The sequence below is a fragment of the Planococcus citri genome, chromosome 1 (genome assembly GCF_950023065.1).
Source record: "Planococcus citri chromosome 1, ihPlaCitr1.1, whole genome shotgun sequence".
NCBI lineage: Eukaryota > Metazoa > Arthropoda > Insecta > Hemiptera > Pseudococcidae > Planococcus > Planococcus citri.
This window is the reverse complement of record NC_088677.1, coordinates 89,863,346-89,886,305: the sequence shown is the minus strand read 5'-3', so window position 1 is coordinate 89,886,305 and position 22,960 is coordinate 89,863,346. Positions and strand designations below refer to the sequence as shown.

General features: G+C 34.9%; 2 protein-coding genes and 1 long non-coding RNA gene across 13 annotated transcripts in view; 1 reads left to right on the top strand and 2 right to left on the bottom strand.

Annotated features, from left to right (window-relative positions):
• The window catches only part of LOC135840550 (uncharacterized protein CG43867), a 143,440-nt gene extending 128,630 nt beyond the window's left edge, over positions 1-14,810 (bottom strand). For all 10 annotated transcript variants that reach the window (XR_010557764.1, XM_065357156.1, XM_065357172.1 and 7 more), the window contains exon 1: positions 14,636-14,810. The gene's annotated coding sequence lies outside the window, so the exon portion shown is untranslated. The remainder of the gene's footprint in view (positions 1-14,635) is intronic.
• LOC135840624 (uncharacterized) overlaps positions 1-22,960 on the top strand; it is a 49,264-nt gene that overhangs the window by 133 nt on the left and 26,171 nt on the right. The window lies entirely within an intron of this gene.
• Positions 15,342-22,887, bottom strand: THADA (Thyroid adenoma-associated protein homolog). 2 transcript variants are annotated; one of them, XM_065357137.1, is made up of 23 exons: positions 22,662-22,887; positions 22,505-22,587; positions 22,257-22,378; positions 21,943-22,182; positions 21,620-21,866; positions 21,397-21,548; positions 21,117-21,319; positions 20,861-21,042; positions 20,614-20,792; positions 20,058-20,247; positions 19,803-19,955; positions 19,337-19,648; positions 19,044-19,240; positions 18,798-18,947; positions 18,573-18,712; positions 18,227-18,491; positions 18,019-18,145; positions 17,692-17,931; positions 17,356-17,622; positions 17,089-17,274; positions 16,285-17,010; positions 15,805-16,182; positions 15,342-15,731 (listed from the first exon to the last, which is right to left on the bottom strand). In XM_065357137.1, the coding sequence occupies exons 1-23, from the start codon at positions 22,675-22,677 to the stop codon at positions 15,384-15,386; spliced, it is 5,103 nt and encodes a 1,700-aa protein (XP_065213209.1). In that variant the 5' UTR covers positions 22,678-22,887; the 3' UTR covers positions 15,342-15,383. The 2 variants fall into 2 exon arrangements, with proteins under 2 accessions (XP_065213209.1, XP_065213217.1); XM_065357145.1 differs by having other exon boundaries at positions 22,505-22,584.

The following is a 22,960-nucleotide window of genomic DNA, read 5'->3' as shown; positions in this document are numbered from 1 at the left end:
TTTTTTTTAAAATTTTTAGTGAATTGGCTATTTAGGTGAGTTTAACACCTCATTTTGGTAGGTTGATGATGTAGGAATGTGAGTTAATACTTCATCTACCAGGTACCACTGAAAACCCAACTTTGATAAAAATGGACAAAGCTAGTTTTGGAATATCACTCTTCATTTGGGAACGCATTTTACAGCTCTCTGGACATTTTCCGGCTTGATTCGGGATCAGTGTCAGTTCCCAACAGGAGGCTCAAAAGATTGTAAAATGAAATATTTCAAGATTTCTCATTTCTTAAAACACGAAACATTTTTGGTGAATACTTTTGAAAGTGGCTAGAACAAAAAAGCCACGATTTTTTTTTCAATGCCACCTCTTTGAGAATTCCTATCTCCCTTTCAGGAGAACCTATTGGAGCTAGAAATTTTTCTGAATAACTTTCAACTAAAAATGACGGTTTCCATTCAATTTGGTCAAAATCCAGCGACATTTCTATTAGGTATCTACTATGTACTATCTATCAATACTTGTCGACGCCACTAGCTAAAAAAAAAGATGAGATGAAACATCGGCGTCGCCAACGACATAACTAAATTAAATTGTAGTAATTGAAAAACAGTCGTCCACCTGCCCATCTGCAAAATGTTGGAACACTAATCTGTACAGAAAACACCTTCGGGCTCCCAGTTAAGGGAATTAATTTGTACGGCTCCACATCGGCAGCTCTATCCACAGTCCACACGGGCGCAAAAGGTGACAAACGTAAACGTAGGTATATAACGGTAACGGTCAACAGTATAGGGCTAACGGTACCGATGGGCTAATTTTACAGGTTATTGCGAACGTCAGCAAAAGCGGCCACGGCAAGGCGAAGAGCAGAAAAAACAAGTCGGCATCGTAATGCCTAACGCGAAAGCAATATCCGTCAACAATTACTAGACGAGCGGACATGTTTACTTTAATTTATATAGCTTCGGTCGTGGGCGAGCAAAAGGAAAAGCTGCCCGGAATGAAAAGGCACAACAAGCAACAGCAGCAAGCAGCACGCAAAACATACAGTGCAATCTCGCCCTGCCTCCACTCCTAAACCCAACAGCCACAAAAGGCTTCAGAGTAATAAAGTTTACACGTAGTTTCGCTGCTGTGCACATTGCAGAAAATTGTATCACAGTGAACCGGCAATTTAGTCGCAGTTAAACTCCGGCTAAAGAGTCTTTTCTCTTTTTTATTTAATTAAATGAAAATTGTTCGAGTTCTATTTATGTACAACTGCTTTTCCAAAAGATTAGTCGTTTTAGCAAATTCGATCGCGTATTTTGTTTCCGTTTAAAAAAAAATAGCAATCATTTTTCGCGTACAATCTGACGTCGTTGTCGTAGAGAGCTTTCAGTTTTCTAATTTACATACGCGTACCTACGAGTAAAATAATCGAAATTAATTTCAAATGCAAACATCGCGTCACATTATATCACCCTTTGCACAGCATCTGCGTCCTTACGAGTATTTTTATATTTTTCCATTAGTCATTTCACCCTTGTTTGCATCATCGTTTGCTTTCGTCAAAAGAAATTTGATCACTTTTACCCCTGACTGGTAACAATAGGCACTATCCACTGGCCGATGAACAGTATCCAGTTCTCGGTTGCCCACAAGACAGCACTGCTGACCTTTGAAGGTGAAACAAACATGTGGATTAAATAGATATTATTGATTAATGATTACTTTTAGATTGAATAAAGTATCCCATGGATTTTTTTAAGCAATTTTTCTAATCAAAAAGCAGGACTTTCTATTTTTGCAAAAAACAAGACTTTTTGGCAATTTTTGTCAAACAGACGACACTTTTTTCTATTTTTGGCAATTTTTGACAATTACTGCCAAAAAAGTAACCTTTTGCGTATTTTATGGGAAAAAATTTGGACTTTTCGAAATTTTCTGCAAGAAACCATAAATTTTTAGCCATTCTCAGCGAAAAATGAGACTTCTTGGTAACTTTGAAGAAGGAGGGATTTGTTACCATTTTTGGCAGAAAGTGAGACTTTGATAATTTTAGCAAAAGGCAGGGAACCTCTTGAGGTGTCCGCCTCAGATTTGAACGGGGCCGCGATTTTTGGAAAGAGCATCTTCTAAAACCCCCAAATCCAAATTTTCAGCTGCCCAAGTTCATTTTTCGATTCTTGGCGAATTTTTGAAAATCCAAAATTGACTATTTTGGTGATTTATGCTTTTTTTTTAAGTACGTACTTGATCAGTAAAAATGTTCAAAATAAGTCCCAAAACTGATATTATCCCCCCAAATCCAAATTTCGTCATTTCCAGCCATTCTGGAGCCTCCAGCGCTATTTTTCAATTTCTCCAGAATTTTGAATTTGCTCCAGAAGGCGTAAATATGAAGTTGGGCAGCTAAAAATCGAGTTGTGTGTTATACTCGATCTGTTTATCAAGTTTATCTACCTTTGAGTCGGTTTCGGAAGGGACACCTCAAGATGAAGATTCTGGAGAAATTGAAAAATCGCGCTGGAGCCTCCAGAATGGCTGGAAATGGCGAGATTCGTCCTCAAGGGGTTAGTTCATGACAAAATACTGCGATTCGTGCAAATTTCGAAAATTTTCTCGCAAACAGGAAATTTTTGATTTTTGAATATTTTTATTTTGACAAAAAGGTGGTCAAAAAAAACTCCTGAGGTGTCCGCTCCAGAATCGGCTCAAATGTGGATAAATTCGTTAAACAGGTGGAGTATAACACACAATTCGATTTTTAGCTGCCCAACTTCATATTCACGCCTTCTGGAGCAAATTGAAAATTCTGGAGAAATTTAAAAATCGCACTGGAGGCTCCAGAATGGCTGGAAATGGCGGGACTCGGCCTCAGGGGGTTTGCTGTGTTCCCTCAAGGGGTTAGTTCATGACAAAATACTGCGATTCGTGCAAATTTCGAAAATTTCCTCGCAAACGGTAAAATTTTGATTTTTTTGGATTTCTTATACTCTGGAAAAAGCTGGTCAAAAAACCACTCTTGAGGTGTCCCTTCCGAAACCGACTCAAAGGTGGATAAACTCGTTAAACAGGTCGAGTATAACACACAACTCAATTTTTAGCTGCTCAACTTCATATTTACGCCTTCTGGAGCAAATTCAAAATTCTGGAGAAATTGAAAAATAGCGCTGGAGGCTCCAGAATCGATGGAAATAGCGAAATTTGGATTTGGGGGGATAATATCAGTTTTGGGACTTATTTTGAACATTTTTACTGATCAAGTACGTACTTTTAAAAAAAAGGTATAAAATCACCAAAATAGTCAATTTTGGATTTTCAAAAATTCGCCAAAAATCGAAAAATGAACTTGGGCAGTTGAAAATTTGGATTAGGGGGTTTTAGAATACGCATAAAACGAACGAGTTGAAGTTGGAAAAAAAACTCTGTCTGACCCAGATTACTGGCAATACTTCTTGAAAATAAAAATGTTCAAGTTTTCTTTCACTAATATTTTGGAAACCTTTAAGACTAGGTTCCCGAGTTTGCTACAGGATGTTTAAAAGCGAACCCATCTACACAGAAAAATTCATAATAAACCAGAAACAATTTAAATTTTCATCATAAAACCGACGACATTTCCTTGAAATGCTTCTGAAACGCCTGCCAACAAAACAAAACACCCTCCAACAAGCAAAAAAGAATAAAAGAAATAAGAAAAGGGAAGCAAATAACCCGCTTAAGGCGAATTGTTTCAAAACAAACAAATAGGTATTATACACGATGAATAATATAAAATATGTTATTTAATAATGACAATAAATCCCGAGCAGGGCTATTATTCAAACGAGTAATTCAATTGAGATGAGGCAAGGAGAGAGGAGGTAGTGAAAAAATAAGGCAACATTTTTTCGCATATATCTACCTACGTCATGGCATTTTAATACGTACAATCATATTATAATACCTCCCTAGCAGGCTTTTGCTTTTACAAGCAGGAATAGCAACCCTCGGTTATTTGAGTTGATTAGGTACTAAAGTAAAACTGAAAATCGTGCCCTATCTCGGAAACAATTACATTATACACTCCGGCAGCAGCAGCCTATGAACATGCCGCAATTATCTCAAGTATATAATAGTACATTATACGCGTATAAATCAAGCGTGATTAATTCGATTATTTAACGCATTTCTCACCGCCAACTGCACCAAAGTTTGTATTAATAGAAAACACATCAACAAGTAAATGAGTAGGTATACTCACGCAGATAGAGTAAGTGTAACAACTCACCGGCAGTGCATAGCTCAGTGCTCAAACTCATTAAAAGTCAAGTTTAACTTGAGAGGACCTTATAGATCTCGTACTCGTATTATTCGGTACTGATGACACTCGGCTGGATACGTACTTCACTCAATTGGATATTCTCTAGCATTTATGTAAATATTGTATACAGATACACTCGCACATCAGGTAAACATACACTAAATATACTCGTGGTACAGAAGTACACTGTAGGTACATAGGGGCGTATGTTGATCAACCTAGCAGCAGCGTCGTGACACCAAAAGTTGGCGCTGATTTGATTAGACAAACGACGAAGCTTCGAGCAGGTGTCGCTGTCATACCCCCGAACTGGCGAACTCCAAGAATTACCGGTAGCGGAATCGACGCCAACACCATCCATGCCACATCCTAGCTTCATCTCTTTCACCGATAAGACGTATAGTAAAATGCGCACCACGTACGGCAGAGCATAGTACATTTAAACGGATATATAAAATTAGAATTTATTATAATAGTCTAATGTAAGTACGAGTATCAAGAATGAAAACACCGGTAAGTAAACTGAAACAGAGTGGCAGTGCGGTGGTTGTGACACATACGGTGGGTTTATTTGTATAGTACACTTGCACGTACTGTCTACGAGTGTCTATATAGCAGTAGCATCCTCAAAATAGCAGTTACTCCTCGTAATCGTCATCCTATCGTGGTATCTTTTTCACATCTTGCTTGCACTTTGTATAAGTGTACGAGATCCTTACTCATTTTGACAATATTTTATACTGTGGTACATGAACGAGGTAGGTGCCTCATCAAAGAACACTGGGCAAATAGAATGAAATGAATGTTCAAAATGTGTCCATCCTATTGAAGGTATTTTTTTCCCCTAGACTTTTCCGAGGATGGTAAGTAAAAAATTTCAAGGTTTGATTTGGGAATTGAGAAATGAAAACAAAACATAACAATTTTGGCAAAAGTATAATATTAGAAGAGACAGCAGAACTTTTTGGAAATTTTCACCAAAAAAATTGTCATTTTCTTTAACAATTTTGAAAAAAATAAGACATAAAGGAAAAGTCAATACCTTCTGTCATATCCTTAGAGTTTTCGAAAATGAAACTTTTGACAATTTTTGCAAAAGCAGACCTTTGTTTAGCAATTTTAAACAAAAAGAGGCTTTTCAGCCAGCTAAACCAAAATTAAATACTTTTTGGATGTTTTGGTAAAAAGCAAGATTTTTTCTAGGCAACTTTAGCAAAAATTACGACTATTTATGACAATTTTGCCAAATAAAACTGGACCTTTTTGACAATAATTTTGAGCGAAAGATGTAACTTTTCAATACTCTGAGAAAAAATTAGTCTATAATTTGGCCAAAAAAAGGGATTTTTTGACAATTTTGACAAGATAAAGTGCTTTTAAGACAAAACATGCATTTTTGGCGATTTTTGCTGAAATTGGACCATTTAACGATTATGACGAAAAAAATGGCATTCTTTTTACAGATATTGAGGGGAAAACACGAGTCTTGGGAGGCTAGACAGGTAGGTCAGTGACTTTTGACAGTCCAGACAGATGACCTGAAGAAGCCAGACAGAAGGATCAACAACCTTAAAAGGACCGACCGGAAGACAGATGACTTTAAAAGACTACACAGGTAGGTCAGTGCCTTTGTGGGTCCAGACAGACGGGTCAATGGCCTTAAGAGGCCAGACAGACAACCTTGGGAAGGCAGACAGGCACATAAACAACCTAGAGATGGCAAAAAGACGACCACGAGAGGCTAGACAGCAGGTCAGTGATCTTAGGAAGCCGGATACACGGGTCAATGACCTTAAAATGTCAGACAGACAATCTTGAGAAGCCAGATAGACGGCCCAATAACCTTAGCAGGACAGACAGGAACAAACGACCACGAGAAATTATACAGTAGGTCAATGACCTTAGGAAGTTAAACAGATGAGTCAACGATCTTAAAAGGCCAGACAGACAGACAGACGGTCTTGCAAAGCCTTATTGACGGGTCAATGACCTAAAAATATCAGACAGGCCGTAAGACGAACCATTAAAATTGAGTTAAACTTTCAAAAATTTCTTTCTGATATTTTTTCAGACATTAGGAACTACTTTTTCACTACCTCTTAAAAAAAAATCATCACCCCGATTCTGAAACCAGTTTAACGCAAAAACCGAAACTGAGCAAATTGTTCTAGAAGATGAAGGGTTGAGCAAAATTTTGAAAAATCACACAGGAGAATCGAATTATTAGGTATGGATTTCCAAAGACGCTGATTCTGATTCTAAAATAAATTTCCTCTTGAAATTAAAATTGAGCTACTTGAACCCTCCCCCCACCCCAGTATTCGCAGAGTCGTACTCATCCAAACAAATTACTAAACGTACGCAAAATATTTCGATGCAGAAACGTTATTTACAAAAAAAGAAAAAAAAAGATTCACCTATCTGAAAAAAAATATCTAACAAAATGTTCCAATAAATGAATAAAATAAATATTCAGCAATGGAACTCAATCAAGACTTCGACTTACACCCTCCGATTCGAATAAAACCAAGTTAGATCAAAAGAGCATTTACTAGAAGTTAAAAAAAAAACCATCGAAACCCAAATTTTAGGAGATCAAGTTCATTCTAGTCTACAGTTTCTGGTGAATTTTTGAAAATTTAAAAACGCTTTTTTGAATAAATCAGGACTTAAGCTAATTTTTGTCAGAAAGTGAGACTTTTTCGCTAGTAAAAAGTATTACTTCGACAACTTGTTCAAACAAAGTGAGCCTTTTTGAACTTTTTGTCTTGAGAAAAAAAAGACAATTTTTGGCTGAAAGTGATTCTTTTTTACACTTTTTCTGTTAGGAAATTCTTTGATAAGAAAGCGAGAATTTTTAGCAATTTTTGGTAGAAAAGTGTTTTTTTTTTTCGCACTTTTTACCGAAAAAGTAGGTCTCTTTCAGTCCTTTGCAATTTTTTGGTGGAAAAACAGGAAGACTTTTTGACAATATTATTAAACAAAAACCATACTCATGAATTAAAAGTTTCCTTGGAGAGGAGACATTACTTTCGTTTTTGTCTATAGAAATTGTCAAGAAGTTCTGCTTTTACATTCAAAAAGTTCTCATTATTGCTTCAATTTCAAAAAATGTTGTCTCACAACCAGAAGTCTTATTTTTTCCAAAATTGTCAAAAAAAACTCCTATTTTGCCAAAATTTCAAAAAAAAATCCATTTTTAAATTGAAAGAGCACAAAAAATATTTCATCAGGCAAAATTCGATTTTTGGTCAATTTTCAAAAATTAAACTCAGGCCAAAAATCCAAATAAATCCAAATTTTGCCAATTTGATCTGGAAAGCTGAAATTTGGTTTGTATTTTACCCTATTTTCAACCCCCTTCCCCCCATCTTCTTCCCTTCACCCCATTTAGATCGGATATGGCGTTAGCAGTATTTTTTCGAAAGTTGAAATTTCCACAAAATTTTATCCAATGGAAATTAAAAGCTAAATAATTTACTTGATACTCTATTTTCAACATACTGAGTCGACTGGAAGTGGGGTCAAACCTTCTGGAGGCTCGAGTCATATTTTGGAAATTCCAGGTCGTCAAAAATTGACACAAAAATCGTCCAAATCAACTCCAACATCAACATTCAACACGTGCACACATGATAGTTAATTTGGACAGTTTTTATGACACTTTTTTAAACTTGGAATTTCAAAAACACGACTGAAAGAAGGGTTTGAAACCATTTCTAGTCGACTCAGCATGTTGAAGTAAATTTTAGCTTGCACTGATTTCATTGGGTAAAATTTTATGGAAATTTCAAATTTCAAAAATCTGCCCAAGGCTCCAAAAATACTCAAAACGGATCGAATTGTTTCCAATAAATTCAGCGGTCGAAAATAAGAGCATAAATATGTACCAGTGCTGAAAGTACATTCGAGAATCATCAAGATAAGTAAGAGTAAGACATATCACAGCCTACTATAATTACATTTCTACGCGAATACGAGACGTAGGCAGCAAGACTCCGACTCGACAAACAGGTCGAACCGAAAAATAATGAAGCGATCGAATTAATAATTTTTAAACGCGTATCGAAAGCTAGATACACATTAATCAAGCCAACAATATACTCGTATAGATGGGAAAGAAGGTAAAAAGTGGGTAGCACACAAATGCCCTTAGGATAACAAACTTACACGCTCTTATTAGGAAGGTACTTGACGGTCGACAGATAGCCGAAACAAGCAATGAAGTAAATACGAGGATCGGAGGCGTAAATTGGAACATTTCGAATATCGATTTTAGAGCTCGATTCGCTGTCCGAGCGGAAATGAGCTTTTCAAAGAATTTACCACCGCACCTGGCTGCAAAAGTCAATTCTAACAGAGCGAGTGTAATTAAAATCGAATTCAAAGTCATCGCCTTACCAGTCAATTGATTCATTTTGAGACGCAGAAGCAGCAAATTGAATGATAAGGGCAGAAAAAGGTTCGAATATCCTTCTGTTTTCATTATTAAGAGTTTAGTAAACCACAAAGAGAATATTATTATCCCAAGACAAACTTTGAATACCATAGACGGATCAATCGAATCGAGGATTCAAATTACCACCCTCTTATATTACCATCAAAAAAGGGTTGCAAAATTTTTAATTTTATCGAAATCCAACAAAATTAACTTTCAACTAATACGAGCACAGTACGGTCGTTAAAACCGATAAAATTAATACATACAACAAACGAATGCGAAATAAACGAGCAGACTGTTTCGTCACCACACCACCTCACCGCCGCGCCGTTTTAATATTACTATCATAAAGAAGCCGCTTTCAGCTGTATATAACCCTTATAAAGGCGAAAGAAATGAGCATTTGGTGTATGAAAGGCTAAAATTTTACAAGTTTAGTCATTAACAGAGCTTAAACAAACGCTACGGCGAAAAGCTTTTCTCTGTAAATATAAACCCAACAAGCAACTGCGAAACATGAAAATATTTCCGTCGAAAGGTCTTTTAATTAAAATACTTCTCGTCGCGATGCAATCGTAAACTATATAGCTATAGCTGTAGCAGTGTAGCTGTAGCTATAAGTATATACTAAAACATATTCGAAATATGTACCATTTAGATTTAGCCACATTGCTACGGTAATAATTTTCCCCAAGCTGTGTCTTCTTCGGCGCCTTTTCGTTTACCTTGCAAGCGCATTTCACCAAAGCCAAATAAAATTATAATTTGTACGCGAAAACGCATAAAAAGTTGACTTAAAAAGCCACCCGAATAATGCAAACTAAATGTATAATAAAGGAACTATATCACAAGTCGGTGCTCGTAGCTCCATCGCAGTGGCGAAATTAGATTTTTAGTAAAAAAAATTAGCCATTTTAATGCAAAACGTTCTTGTTTAATAAATTGATGTTGAATTGCAATCTGGAATGAAGACAGATCCTATGAGGATGAGAAAAAATGGGATAGAGCTCGAATTGTTTTGAGGGCAATTACCATAAACTGGAGAAAACCAGCATCATTGCGTGAAGTTCTGAGAAAATTGCTAAAAATTTTTTAAAAATAGTTTAAATTGGATAAAAATTGAGCAAAACATTGCAAAAATGCTCATATACAAAAAATTGTTAAAATTACGAAAATTCCATCAAATATTATCGAAAAAGAATACAGTTGTGGAAAAAGTCGCATAAAGTACCCCCCCCCCCGCCGATCCTCCGGGACAACTTTTTTCTTAAATGGGACATCCTAAGGAACATTTTAAAGCAAACTCGCCCAAAATAAGTTGGCCTTACTCACAAAATGGCGGGCATTTTGATTGACAGGTAACCCGAAATCGCAGATATTGCGTTTCAACATAGGGCTTGCACGAAATTTTTCAAACTTTATAAAGCTAGATCGAAAGATCATGCAAAAATTTATCACCTGTCAAAATTTCAAGTGCTAAAGTGCGTTTTTCGATTTTTGGTGAATTTTTGAAAATCCAATTTAGGCCAAAAATGAGGGAAAAAATCAAAATTTTACCAAATTGACCAAGAAAGCTGAAATTTGGGATATACCCTATTTTCAACATGCAAAATCGATTGGAAACGGTTTCAACCCGTTTAGAGCAGTTCTGGAGCCTCCAGCAGATTTTTGAAACTCGAAATTCCCACAAAATTCCATCAAATTGGAGTTGTAAAGCTGAAATATATTCTAAAAACTAAATTCAATACGCTACGAAGTCAACTGCAGGTGGATTTTATGTCGTTTTGGAGCCTCCAGCGACTTTTTGAAAATTCCTGGAGCCTCCAGTAGATTTTTGAAACTTGAAATTTTCCCAAAATTTCATCAAACTGAGATGTAGAGTCGATATTCATTCTGCAAACTAATTTCAATATGCTACGAAGCCAACTGCAGGTGGATTTTGCGTCGTTTTGGAGCCTCCAGCGATTTTTTGAAAATTACTGGAGCCTCCAGTAGATTTTTGAAACTTTAAATTTTCACAAAATTTTATAAAATGGAGAAGGAAAGCTGAAATTCTACTCTACACTCCATTTATAACACCCTCTGAAGACGACTTCAGGTGAGTTCAAGTCATTTTAGAGCCTCCAGCGTTTTTTTTGAAAATTACTGGAGCCTCCAGTAGATTTTTGAAACTTGAAATTCCCGCAACATAAATTTATCAAATGGAGTTGGCAAGCTGAAATTTACTTCGCAGAGAACATGGTAGCTTCAAATGGTTTTGAAGCTTCCAGCTACTTTGAGGAAATTTCAATTTTCCAAAAAAACGCCATACAACCTTTCAAAAAGTCGCTGGAGGCTCCAAAACGACTTGAAATTCACCAGCAGTCAACTTCGTAGCGTATTGAAATTAGTTTGCAGAATGAATTTCGACTCTCCATCTCAGTTTGATGAAATTTTGGGGAAATTTCAAGATTCAAAAATCTACTGGAGCCTCCAGTAATTTTCAAAATTGGAGTGTAGAGTAGAATTTCAGCTTTCCATCTCCATTTTATGAAATTTTGTGATAATTTAAAGTTTCAAAAATTTGCTGGAGGCTTCAGGAATTTTCAAAAAGTCGCTGGAGGCTCCAAAACGACTTGAAATCTACCAGGAGTCAACTTCGTAGCATATTGAAATTAGTTTGCAGAATGAATATCAACTCTACATCTCAGTTTGATGAAATTTTGGGAAAATTTTAAGTTTCAAAAATCTACTGGAGGCTTCAGAACTGCTCAAAACAGGTTGCAACCGTTTCCAATCGATTTGGCATGTTGAAAATAGGGTATATCCCAAATTTCAGCTTTCTTGGTCAATTTGGTAAAATTTTGATTTTTTCCCACATTTTTGGCCTAAATTGGATTTTCAAAAATTCACCAAAAATCGAAAAACGCACTTTACCACTTGAAATTTTGACAAATGATAAATTTTTGCATGATCTTTCGATCTACCTTTATAAAGTTTGAAAAATTTCGTGCAAGTCCTATGTTGAAACGCAAAATCTGCGATTTCGGCTGACCTGTCAATCAAATGGCCGCCATTTTGTAAACTTTTTTTAGCCAAGTTTGCTTTAAAATGTTCCTTAGGATGTCTCCTTTAAGAAAAAAAGTTGTCCTGGAGGATCGGGGGGGGGGGGGTGCAATCACTCCTATTGTCATATGCCGGACTAATTGGGAAAAGTGAGGTAGAAAGCTGAATTTTGGTCTACTGGTACATTTTCATGTGCTAAACACGAAATCAAAACTTTTAAATTTCTGGCAAAAATCAAAACTTTATTGCACTTCATACAGAAAAATCTGCACTTTTTTTGAATTTTTGATTTAAAAAATCAGGATTTTTTTACTATTAAAAAGAAACAGGGCTATTTTGAATCTCTTACCAAAAAACTAGAAATTTTTCAAACTTCTAACAAAAATTGAAACTTTTTTAATTTTAGGAAAAAGTCAAGATTTTTTTTGAAATCTTGGCAAAAATTCTGACAAAAAATCAGGACAGTTGGAAAATCGAGACATTTTTGAATTACTGGAAAAAATTGGACCTTTTTCCAAATGTTGGCTAAAAAATCGTGACCTTTTTCAAATTTCTGATGAAAATTTTCGCAGAGTGGCAAGCATTGAAACTTCTAGATTTAAACTTAGTCATTGTGGTGCCCGTTTTAAGTATACGTAGTCATTGTGGTGCCCGGTTTGGGGCTTGTGGAGCCCAAATCGGGCACCACAAGGTCTTTTTATATAAAACGATGTAGAATTTGATGAAATGCACTCTAAGGTGAAAAAAAAAATTTTGAGGCAGGCACAACAAGTACCAAGTTTATATAACGGGCACCACTATGACTAAAAACCCCTCAAAAAATAAACTGCTCGAAAACACCTTTATCATACATATATATATGATCCTCTATGTACGCGGGCACCACAATTACCATAAAAGACCCGGGCACCACAAGGTACTAGGTACGTGTAGTCGTGTATATATAGATTAGGTACCCTATTTTTTTAAACTTCTGAAAGAAAAATTCAAGTCGATTATTTCTGATTTGAAACTTTTTTTGAATTTCTGTAACGAGAAATTATTACGACTTTTCTCCTATTCTGGCTGAAAATTGGGACTTTATCAAATTCCTGACAAAAATCAGAACTTTTATGAATTTCTGATAAATCGCCGAAACTTTTTAACAATTTTTGTACTTCTGGTTCCGATTTTCCAGTTCAAAAAAGTTCTTTTATATCAAAATGTTAGCAAACTTTTACTGAAAAACTAAATTTTGTTCAACGTAAGGTCTTACTTATAGATCCCATCCAATTCAAAACGCCATTCCCATTAATAACACAATCTCTACAACACAAACGAGTATCGTCAAAATATACTTCAATATTTGTGAATTCTAAAAGACCTATATAATAGGTACCTTAGATGAAAATCTTTGAAAACACCACCATAGAAAAACCACTTTATACCTACACAGTAAACGAAAATAACGCAGACATTTGCTAAATTAGAAAACTGAATTAGGTATATGGGGGAAAAAATGAACAGAACGCGAGCAGAAGTTTTAAAAATTTCAATAACATAAAAGCCCACATCAGATGGGTAACTTTAATACGGTAACGTTACCATTTTGGGGAGTATATTTTCGCCAAACAGCTAGCGATTTGTACATAATAGATAACATCTTATATACACTTCCTTCTTTAACACTCGAACTAAAAAGATATAAAAAGTAATAAACGACCGTGTTGAAAAGTTTTTACCGTGTTTTCACATCGTATATCATATGTATTTTCCGCTAAATGTTGGTTGAAAATAATTTTTTTCAACATTTTGCACGTAAGTATGCTTATTTAAAACAAGAACGATGCTTAGGAGGTACCCAATTAGAAGGATCGAGTGATATAACTCATCTAATGAGGAGGAGGGGGTGGGATCCGATCAAGTCTGTACGTCTGAATAGGTCTAATTCGATCAGAACTCTGATCTGTTTAAGACCTAATCTGATCACAATTTTGATATAATCAGATCAAATTAGATCCAGGGAATACCGAGTTCCGATCAGATCAAATCTGATCTACCCAATCATTTTTCACTCGGAATCATTCTATATTTTTTTCTAGCCTATCACAGGACAGTTTCGGACTACATAAAAAAAATCAACTCATCCGGTTATTTCTCATTATGCAGCTTATCAAACGTTTGATAATTATTTTCAAATCTTCTTAAAATTTTGAAACCGTTCGGACGAAACTTCAACGTATTATTCGAAATTAAATCATGGATCAAATGCCAGCAGAGTAGATGAATCGATTGATCGATGGTTTTGGGCGTCTCGTTCCAACATCAGAGAATAACTTTTCATGAAATCAAAACATTTCTCAGGATTGAATAATTCCTTCGTAAGTATCTGTAGCTGAAAGAGGACTAGATGAATTATAAAAAATTAAAGGAAATTTTCAACAAAAAATCCAAGTTCAAGTCATCAAAATATCAACTTCGGTGTTTTGTTTGTGTTCGATGGCTCGATTATACAACCGCAAAAACTAATGCATCGTTACAAATTATTAATTCATGACAGATGACAACGAATTTCATGAAAATCGAGCAAAGGAGAAACATTACGACTCTTTGAATTCTACATTTCTCATGATCTCAATATGCAGGAGGCGGTGAACTAATTTCACCTCTTGTGTGATTGAGGTAATGCTTCGTGTTTCGATGACTGTGCAACTGTAAATCTCAATTTTAATTCATCCGTGAGAAAACATAACATTCCATAAATGTTTTAAAATACTAAGAAGAATATCCGAGATAAGGTTACCCAGAATCAATAGCGAATTCAACAAGTTATTCTAATATTGATCGCGAGCCTGTAAGGTGATAATGACCAGCGTATACGTACCAAAAAGAAAGGAATACGATAGCGATGAATGAACTCTTCGTCGAACGATACAAATTCTAGGAGCACGAAGCGAATACCATCACGTAAAAATCGCGATAATTTCACTAATTAGAACTGAATTTATATTTAATTAAAATTTTTTCATACTTGTTCATCACGGGAATTCCGACTTTTGAAAAAACTGCAGAAAAAAAAATAAAAAAATTTTGTAAGTAATTTTTGGCTTTTGGGCGTGGTTTTGTTTTTAAGGGGTTTCGTGGGAGTAATTACGGAATTACTGGAAATTACCTTCAATTACTCGAAATAATTTTTCATTCAATTTGATAAAAAATAAAAATGATGATAATAAAAATAAATAATATAATTATAATATAATAATAAATACCTCAATATTTATTCAGCTCGCAATGAAATTAATAATATTCCCTGAACAAAATCTTCATTATTGCTTCAAGGTGCGGCTATACTGAATTTAACCGTAACCTTAAACTTAACCCTAGAAGTTAAACAAAGGCAACTTTTATGTTGACGTACATTAAATTCAGTATAAACCAGTCTTATTCTTAAGTTAAGGGAATAAGTTTACGGTTAAGTTCAGTATAGACCCTCCTTCAATCAGTTCATCCCGGTTTACAACTCCATCAGCAACAGCAACAACTCATTCAACTACAATATCGAAAAGGAAAAATATAGATCTTCGAACGCATAGTATTAAAAACGGCTTATATTTAATTTCAACGATCACAGTTTAGTTTAACAAGGAAGATAACAAAGATAATTTAACTTCAACAATTCGTCTCTCCACCGTCTCACTAGGTAAAAATGCAGTATCCGAAGTTTTGGCGAATTCGGGCGAAATTTCATTTTCAAATAATCGCACAATATACGAGATCAAATCACGCATAGTATCGATAGCACACGTAGCTTTCTTCAAGCCTCCTTGCTCCATGATCCAACTCAACGTTGCTTCTGATAAATGCTCATCCATGATAAAAGGACACCGTTCCAATAACGTATTCAAATATTTCGACGAGAATTGGCATATCAATAAATGATCTTCGAAATAATATGGTAAATCTTCGAAGAACACGTCATTCTAAAAGTATAAACTGCATATTAGTTACATCCGGAACGCGATTAAATAAAACGCGAGTGATTTCCAAAATTACCTTAATAACGTTGTTGAAAATCACACCTAAATTTTGTATAATCCACGAAATTAAGCCAACGGCGCAAAATGAAGGCAATGATTGAAAACTATCGCAAAATGATCCGATGAATTTCTGCGCAAGAAAATAATCCTCGTAACGAAAAGGTTCGCAGCATATGTGTTTGAGGAATACGAAATCTTGTTCGTCGATACACGATATTTTTCCGACGATAAAAATCCAAACGTCTAATTTCAAATATATGTCGTTATTTAGGTAGTCAGAAGTACACAGTTTGAAGAGAAGTCTTCTTAATTTTCGTTGCCCGTCTACGCATAATTTATGATAAGACGAAAGAAGTGATTTTATAATAAAGAAATATTCATCGTCCCAGTATTCCTGTAAAAAAAAAACACAAAAATATTCAAAAATATTAGAATGCTTGTAGAACGATAAATAGACTATACTATAACTATCGAGTGGAACGAATGCGATACTCACTTGATTCTCCAATAAAATATCAATACAGCTCAAAAGTGGAACGATTAATTTTCCGTTGTTGGAATATTTTCTGCAGAAAAGTGAAAGTGTTTTTATCGTACGTTTTTCTTGAAACTGCTTCAAGAATTCCGGTAGAATACACAGCATATCGAATAATCTGTGAGATTTATCATCTGACAATTTTTTTAAAACATGTAAATATATCGTTTTTGAGTTTAACACAATTTTTTTCAGAGCATGCTTGTCATGATTCGAGATTAAATTTCGTAATATGGAATTATCGCTGTCCGATTCATCTTCTGAAATTAATTCTATGAGAAAATCTACAACGATATTTGAATTTTGTTCGACAGGTTCTCGCTGTATCATAGTTTCGAGAAAATTTAGAAATTCGGACGAATTATTATTCCGAAAACTGGATAGATATTTTAGACCGATATTAAAAGTAATCGATGCCGTAATGAAATTTCGTTCATTCAAATTACATTCGTGAGAATTCGAGGTGCTTTCATGCGAGAAGTAATTCTCCATTTTTGAAAAATCCGTAGCATGATGATATCTTTTCAACAGCGAAGATAAAATGTTTAACAATTTTTCTTTGACCACCAAACTGTGATTACTCCGAAGAAGCGGATCGGCTTCTAATAAAATATGAACGGATAATAATTGGAAATCTTCGTTCTGTTTTTCATTCAGTTCTGGTACATTTTGCAATAATCCGTCAAACTGCACATAAACAAAAAATATTATTTTTAGAGAACTACATAAATGCGAAGCATGCAAATGTTGAAAACAATTAGATACCTGTAATAATAACCCATGTTTGGCGTTTTCAGGTATTGGTAACAATACATGAGTCCAAATTTTACGCAGATGTTCAACGTAAATATCACGAGTAATTAAAGGTACGATCGCTTGAGCCGCCAATTGTCTTATTTTAAAGATGGGATTTTCACAACAGCTATAAATATACGGAATGAACGTGCTCAGCTAAAATTGAAAAATCAATTGATTTAGTAATTGGTTCGAATGATTGTACATGTTTGAAATACTGATTACGAATTACGATACCTGAAAAGTGGAATTCCATTCGTCATGATACGAAGGATAAAGCCTAGCTAAAATAAGAAGTATCGGATACAATGCTGATTGCACGTTCACATCTTCATATTCATTCTGTTGAAGATGGAACAGAAAAACATCAAACAAAAGAGGATATTTCTGGAAGAAGAATTTCCCGGTCATCTTATTTTTCCACGAAACCGTAGTTCGAGAACGAGAAACTCCAAATATTCGCGTCAAAATTGCACTTAGAAGTAAATTAGAGGTATTTCTCTCCTGGAATGATAAATATTCGGTATTATTGAAAATTTAACGATTGGATATCGAGACGAGAAAAACACCTACGTTCCAGTTAGATGATTTGAAACCAGCAATCGCAATAATTACTCCTTTTTCAACGAAACCGTGGATTTGCTCGGCCAAATCTTTGTGCACGAATAAGTCTCGAACAATGTTCAAAGCGTGAATCTTAGTTTCGACTTCTGCTTCCTGGTCATTTAGTATTTTCAACATGTTTTTCATGAACTCGTTCAAAAGATTCGATGTGAATTTTCGTTTATCATCAAATTCTGTGCATATAATAGCCTGAAAACCGTACGAAGTGATCATAAAAACAAAGTCCCTGCATACCTACTTGAAGAAAATGATATTCGTACAGTATAGGTATCTTACCAGAACGATGCATGGAATACCAGCGCTACGTCTAGTAAGACAAAGCTGTTTAGCGCTGGTAACGATCATATTTTCTATTTCCTTCAACCATTGTTTAGGTATAGCGTTTATTTCGTAATCAGATGACCTGCACCAAGGAAATAAAAATTACTAAGATTCTAAAAACACATCTGCGTAACTTATTGAAATTAACTGCCGTTTTACCCACCTCCAGCAACGTTTACAGTATTGAAATAATGCGATATAAACTTGTTTGAAGGAACCTTTGTGTTTGATTTGATAAATTAACGTTTTTAAATGATCGCCGATAATCAAAAACGTATCTTTATACAAATAGGCTTCATTATCATCCGTATATCCGACAGAAAATTTCTCTACTAAGTCACCCAATACCAACGAAGCTCCTTTCACCGCTCTCCAATTACAAAGTAAGGTTTGCTGCGCTGCGTTGAAAACATTATGTTCGTCTTCATCTATAAAAAAGAAAAAAAATCGAAATTGTAGTAATATTAATTAATATTCTGAATGAACCGAACTCATGCTCGTATTTTTACCGTATGCTTCATCAGGTAAATATCCTTCCGGCGAAGAATGACTCACGATAAAGACGGCAAATTCGTTACACGATATGGATACGTGTATGATATCATTTATTAAAACCTTCCAACTTGTGATATCCACAATAGATTGATCTCTGTAAAGAAGAGAATTTAACATAACTCGATAATTATCTCCGAATAACGTGTTTTCTTTCTTGAAAATGTGGGAATGTAACTTACTCTAGCGGAACATGATTCAACAGGTATCTAATCACGTGTAGGAAACCATGAAGAGGATATTTAATAATATTTTCTTTCCTGCACAGGCTCAACTGAGTCTTTAATTTTGAAACTAATATTTGTAAATGAATAAAATAACAATCTCGTTCGCTGTAAAGTATTCAAATTCATAGATTAGAAAATGTAAGTACTTATCGAACACAATTGTGTAATATGTACCAGAATATAAAAGAGAGCAAATCTTACTGTACTTCTAGATTTTCGAATCGCTGAACCAAGTTTCCCGTTTCATGTTCAGGAGCAATATTTGAAAAATATACCATCGAACGACTTGTACAGCATAATATTTCCAATAGGTAGGCAGCAGTGTTATGTTCTGAGAACCTCATTCCATTAATCATTTCAATTGTATCGCCATACAAACTGAGTTTATCAGCGTCACTCTATACGTTGAGAATAAATTCAAAGAAAAATATCGTTAGAACAGATGGCTTCTGTTGGTTTAATATACAGTGAGAGTTGCCCGACAGCACACCAACCATTAGATGTGGATTTTGAGATAAAATCCGCAACAGAATATCTTTCGCAATCAGCTCATTTTCTTCGTAGCCATCACTTAAACTATACAGAAATGTCTTCACAGTGTCACGATTTATGAACGTCGGAAGCCATAGATTTAAATCGATTAACATTTTGCACATTCGCAACGCAGTAAATCGTCTTCCATAAGAAGCTCCTGCGAATAAATTACTCAACGAGTAACGAATTATCCAGTCGACGAAATCAAAAATATGTTTTGTATCTGAATTTGAATCATTCGGATGAAGATGATGCGATATTTTGACGAATAACTGGAAGAAAAATACATAAATTGCTCAAAAACATTGTGATTAATTTATTACAAAACTAAGAACTTATTGGATGGAAGCAAACAAGTTCGCGAAAAAAGTTCACGAAGAGCCATCCTAATAAATCGTATTAAGTATATTATTTTTTGTAACCTACTTGCATTTGTAAGTTCAAAAATTTACAACGGAAATCGGATTTATCAGTCGAAAATTGCGAATCTATAAAAAATTTTAATACTTCAATTTCTTCCGGCGTACAATATTTTCCTTTGATATGTTCGACGATCAACCTCGCTGTGTTTAAAGCATCCTTCAACAAACAGAAAGAAATTTCAATTAATGAATCCATCATCACCTAAAAATACAGAAAATGAAATGGAAAAAACGATTAAGTAACAAGGCGTTAACTCACCATGCTATTGGGCACACAACTGGCTCGTATCATCATTTCAAAAGGAAGTAAATTTTTCCAACGATTTGAATTCAAATTTAACTGAGAAACATTTGGTAAATCGTCGATACTTGAAGGATGGCACGCTTTCGTTTCTAATAGAAATTTGACGATGACCGAATAATTACTCTCATCAACTAGACGATCATACCTGTTGATAATAACATAAATGAATTGCAGTACTTTTGTCAATAATGTTCCATGATCGGTGACAAGCCTGCCATCAGCCGCAGATGGAAATTTCGCGATTCTCAATCTCAACCTACTTCCCAGAAATGGTGTAATTCAAAAATAATGAAATGAAAGACAGACTAGCCAGGAATGAATTTATTTCGAAAAAAGAAGACATTTTACAAGTCATGCTGGGCCTTTTTTCAAAAAAATTTCGTAATCGGCTGGTCACACTTTTGGCTGACGTTAGCAATGACACCGATCAAGGAACCCGATCGCACGTCACAGCTTGGGTTTGGGTGTTAATAAATTATTAATGAAGAACTGCAATGGAAATTTCGTATACCTCATAATTTTCTCAAATACCGCATCGGATAACTTGACAACAGGAACAAAAATATATTCGAGCAATAAATTATAATTGGAGCATTCCTTGAGAATCGGTTTCATCCACGTATCAAACCAATGGTCGACTTTCTCGTTAGAGTAATCGGAAATCATCAGCGATAAATATACTTGACACATCTAAACAACAAGCAAGTTTTTAAAAGCACGAAAAAAAAGAAAGTAATTTTAAAAAATCGAATACTAACGTAGCTCGTCGAAACAGTATTCTTTATGGAACTCCGCAAATCTTCAATTATCGTTTCATACGAAGCTAGAATACGTGAGAATTTGATCACATTACACAAAGCCGTTAGGATTAAACAAGTTTTTCGATCTATGCGACGAGTTTTCTCGATGATATCGAGCAATTTAGAGATCACAAATTCGTCTGCAACAAAATAATTTATCAAGTTAGTAAATTTTCAAAAATTAATTTAAATCTAACAGCTTGAAGTACTCAACTCTTTTGCAATGTCAATTGGTTCAAAGCTTCTTTCGCTAAATTTTTAGCCGGATTTAAAAAATGATCCAAATATGGAAGAACTAAATTAATCAAATGTTCGACACAATTTTCCGGCACACGATGATTTTCGAAATTAACTTTCTTGACCAACAACAGGACGATTTTCAGAATTCCTATCACAACGAGGGTATCATTCGCGTATCTGAAATGATGTACGCACAATTAAACTATCATTAAATTTTCCATTTAAAAATTGACAGCAGGTAATTTCATTCTTACGTAGAGTGAATACGCCATAAGACTCCACATATCTGTACAAGTAGATTATCCGAACTGGAAGAAATATAAAGGTTGAATGATGCACTGGCGAGAAATCCATGGCAAATAGCTAAACATTGAATGGGTGAGTTTTCGACGAATTTTTTCAATAACTGCAAATTCGGAAGATGAATTATTAATCGAATAGAATAAATAAATGTGTCGTAAAATAACCCATACGAACCGTCAGTGACGAAGAAACGGTAAAAAAATGATAATTCATAGTAACGAGGAGTAATCCACAGTTATTAATGGTATTAACACCGATCTTATTGTTTGACATTAGATCAAGTATAGATTGGTATAATGAGGGTGGAACGTCAACAGACGATTTACATTTACAACTTTCATCCACAAACACGATCAACGTTTGAATTAGAAAATGGAAAAGCTCGGCAATTTCAATTTCCTTCACTTTGGTGAGTTCTTGTCTGTAAATCAAACAGATTTTTTTTCAGTTCGGCTTTATGTTACATCTTGTACACAATGAACAAAAATAAATATTACTTCAAACTTGTAGACAATCTGTTGAGAACACACTCGTAAGCGGATGCAATTTGCGAAAAATTGGCCACCAGTATATTTTGATAAACGACTTCATCACCCAGCAAGACGACAACGTTTTCAAAGTAATTACGAATGGTGATCTGAGTAGCTGAAGGATCTGTAACCGATGATCCGTCGAGGTAGTGTGAAATTTCAGCGAACACTTCGGAGTGCCATTTTTTCGGAATTTTCATAATGCACCTGTAAAAGATGAAAATTGAAGATTAACATTTCAACAGAATTAAAATTATTGATTAGAAGGGTATCAGGCTTACTTCACAATTCCTTTTTTCAAGTTTTTTTCTACGCTAGGACTCAACAGAATTTGAACGATTTGTTTAATATGAATGCATCCCTCGTGTGGAGTTTCGCAGCGAATGATATTTCTCTGGATGTACTGTAAAACATCATAATTAAAATACAGGGGAAGTTTACGTTGAATCATAAATTGCTTCAAAATGACAAGTGCAGACTGACTAGTGACTAGCATGCAGGAAAATGAAGAATAGAAAAAATACGATACCTCTGCAATCAAATTTATAGATTTCTTATGATCGATGGATTGCATACATTGTTGTAGAACATTAAAGTGATCCGGCCCATCTGCTGAGAGTAGGTAATTTGATTTATGATGAAAATAAATAGAGTAATATTATCACTAAAATTTATAAAAGTAATACCTTGATCCTGGGTCATTTTGACCGTGTTTCAGCACTCAACAGTATAGGTACAGTGGTGCATTGAGATTTGAGAACCGTCGAGTTGAAAACGATTCATCAATCAGACGAAATGCAATTACTTTATGATTACATTCGTACAGAATAATGAGGATAATGACAGTTTTGGCAGTGGCAGAGGGTGAATAAACCAAAATTGAAATGAAATTGAATTAACACTTCAAAAAAAAGATGAATAAATAAATAAATTAGCACGTGGTTTTAATTTCAAATTCGGCTGATAACAGTGATAACAGATTCAG

Excerpts from the sequence above, each read along its gene's own strand:
- THADA (XM_065357137.1), bottom strand. Across the intron at positions 17,623-17,691 it reads TCAAATCATCTAACTGGAAC|GAGAGAAATACCTCTAATTT; the intron begins GTAGGTGTTTTT and ends TTATCATTCCAG. Across the intron at positions 17,275-17,355 it reads AATGGAATTCCACTTTTCAG|CTGAGCACGTTCATTCCGTA; the intron begins GTATCGTAATTC and ends TTTCAATTTTAG.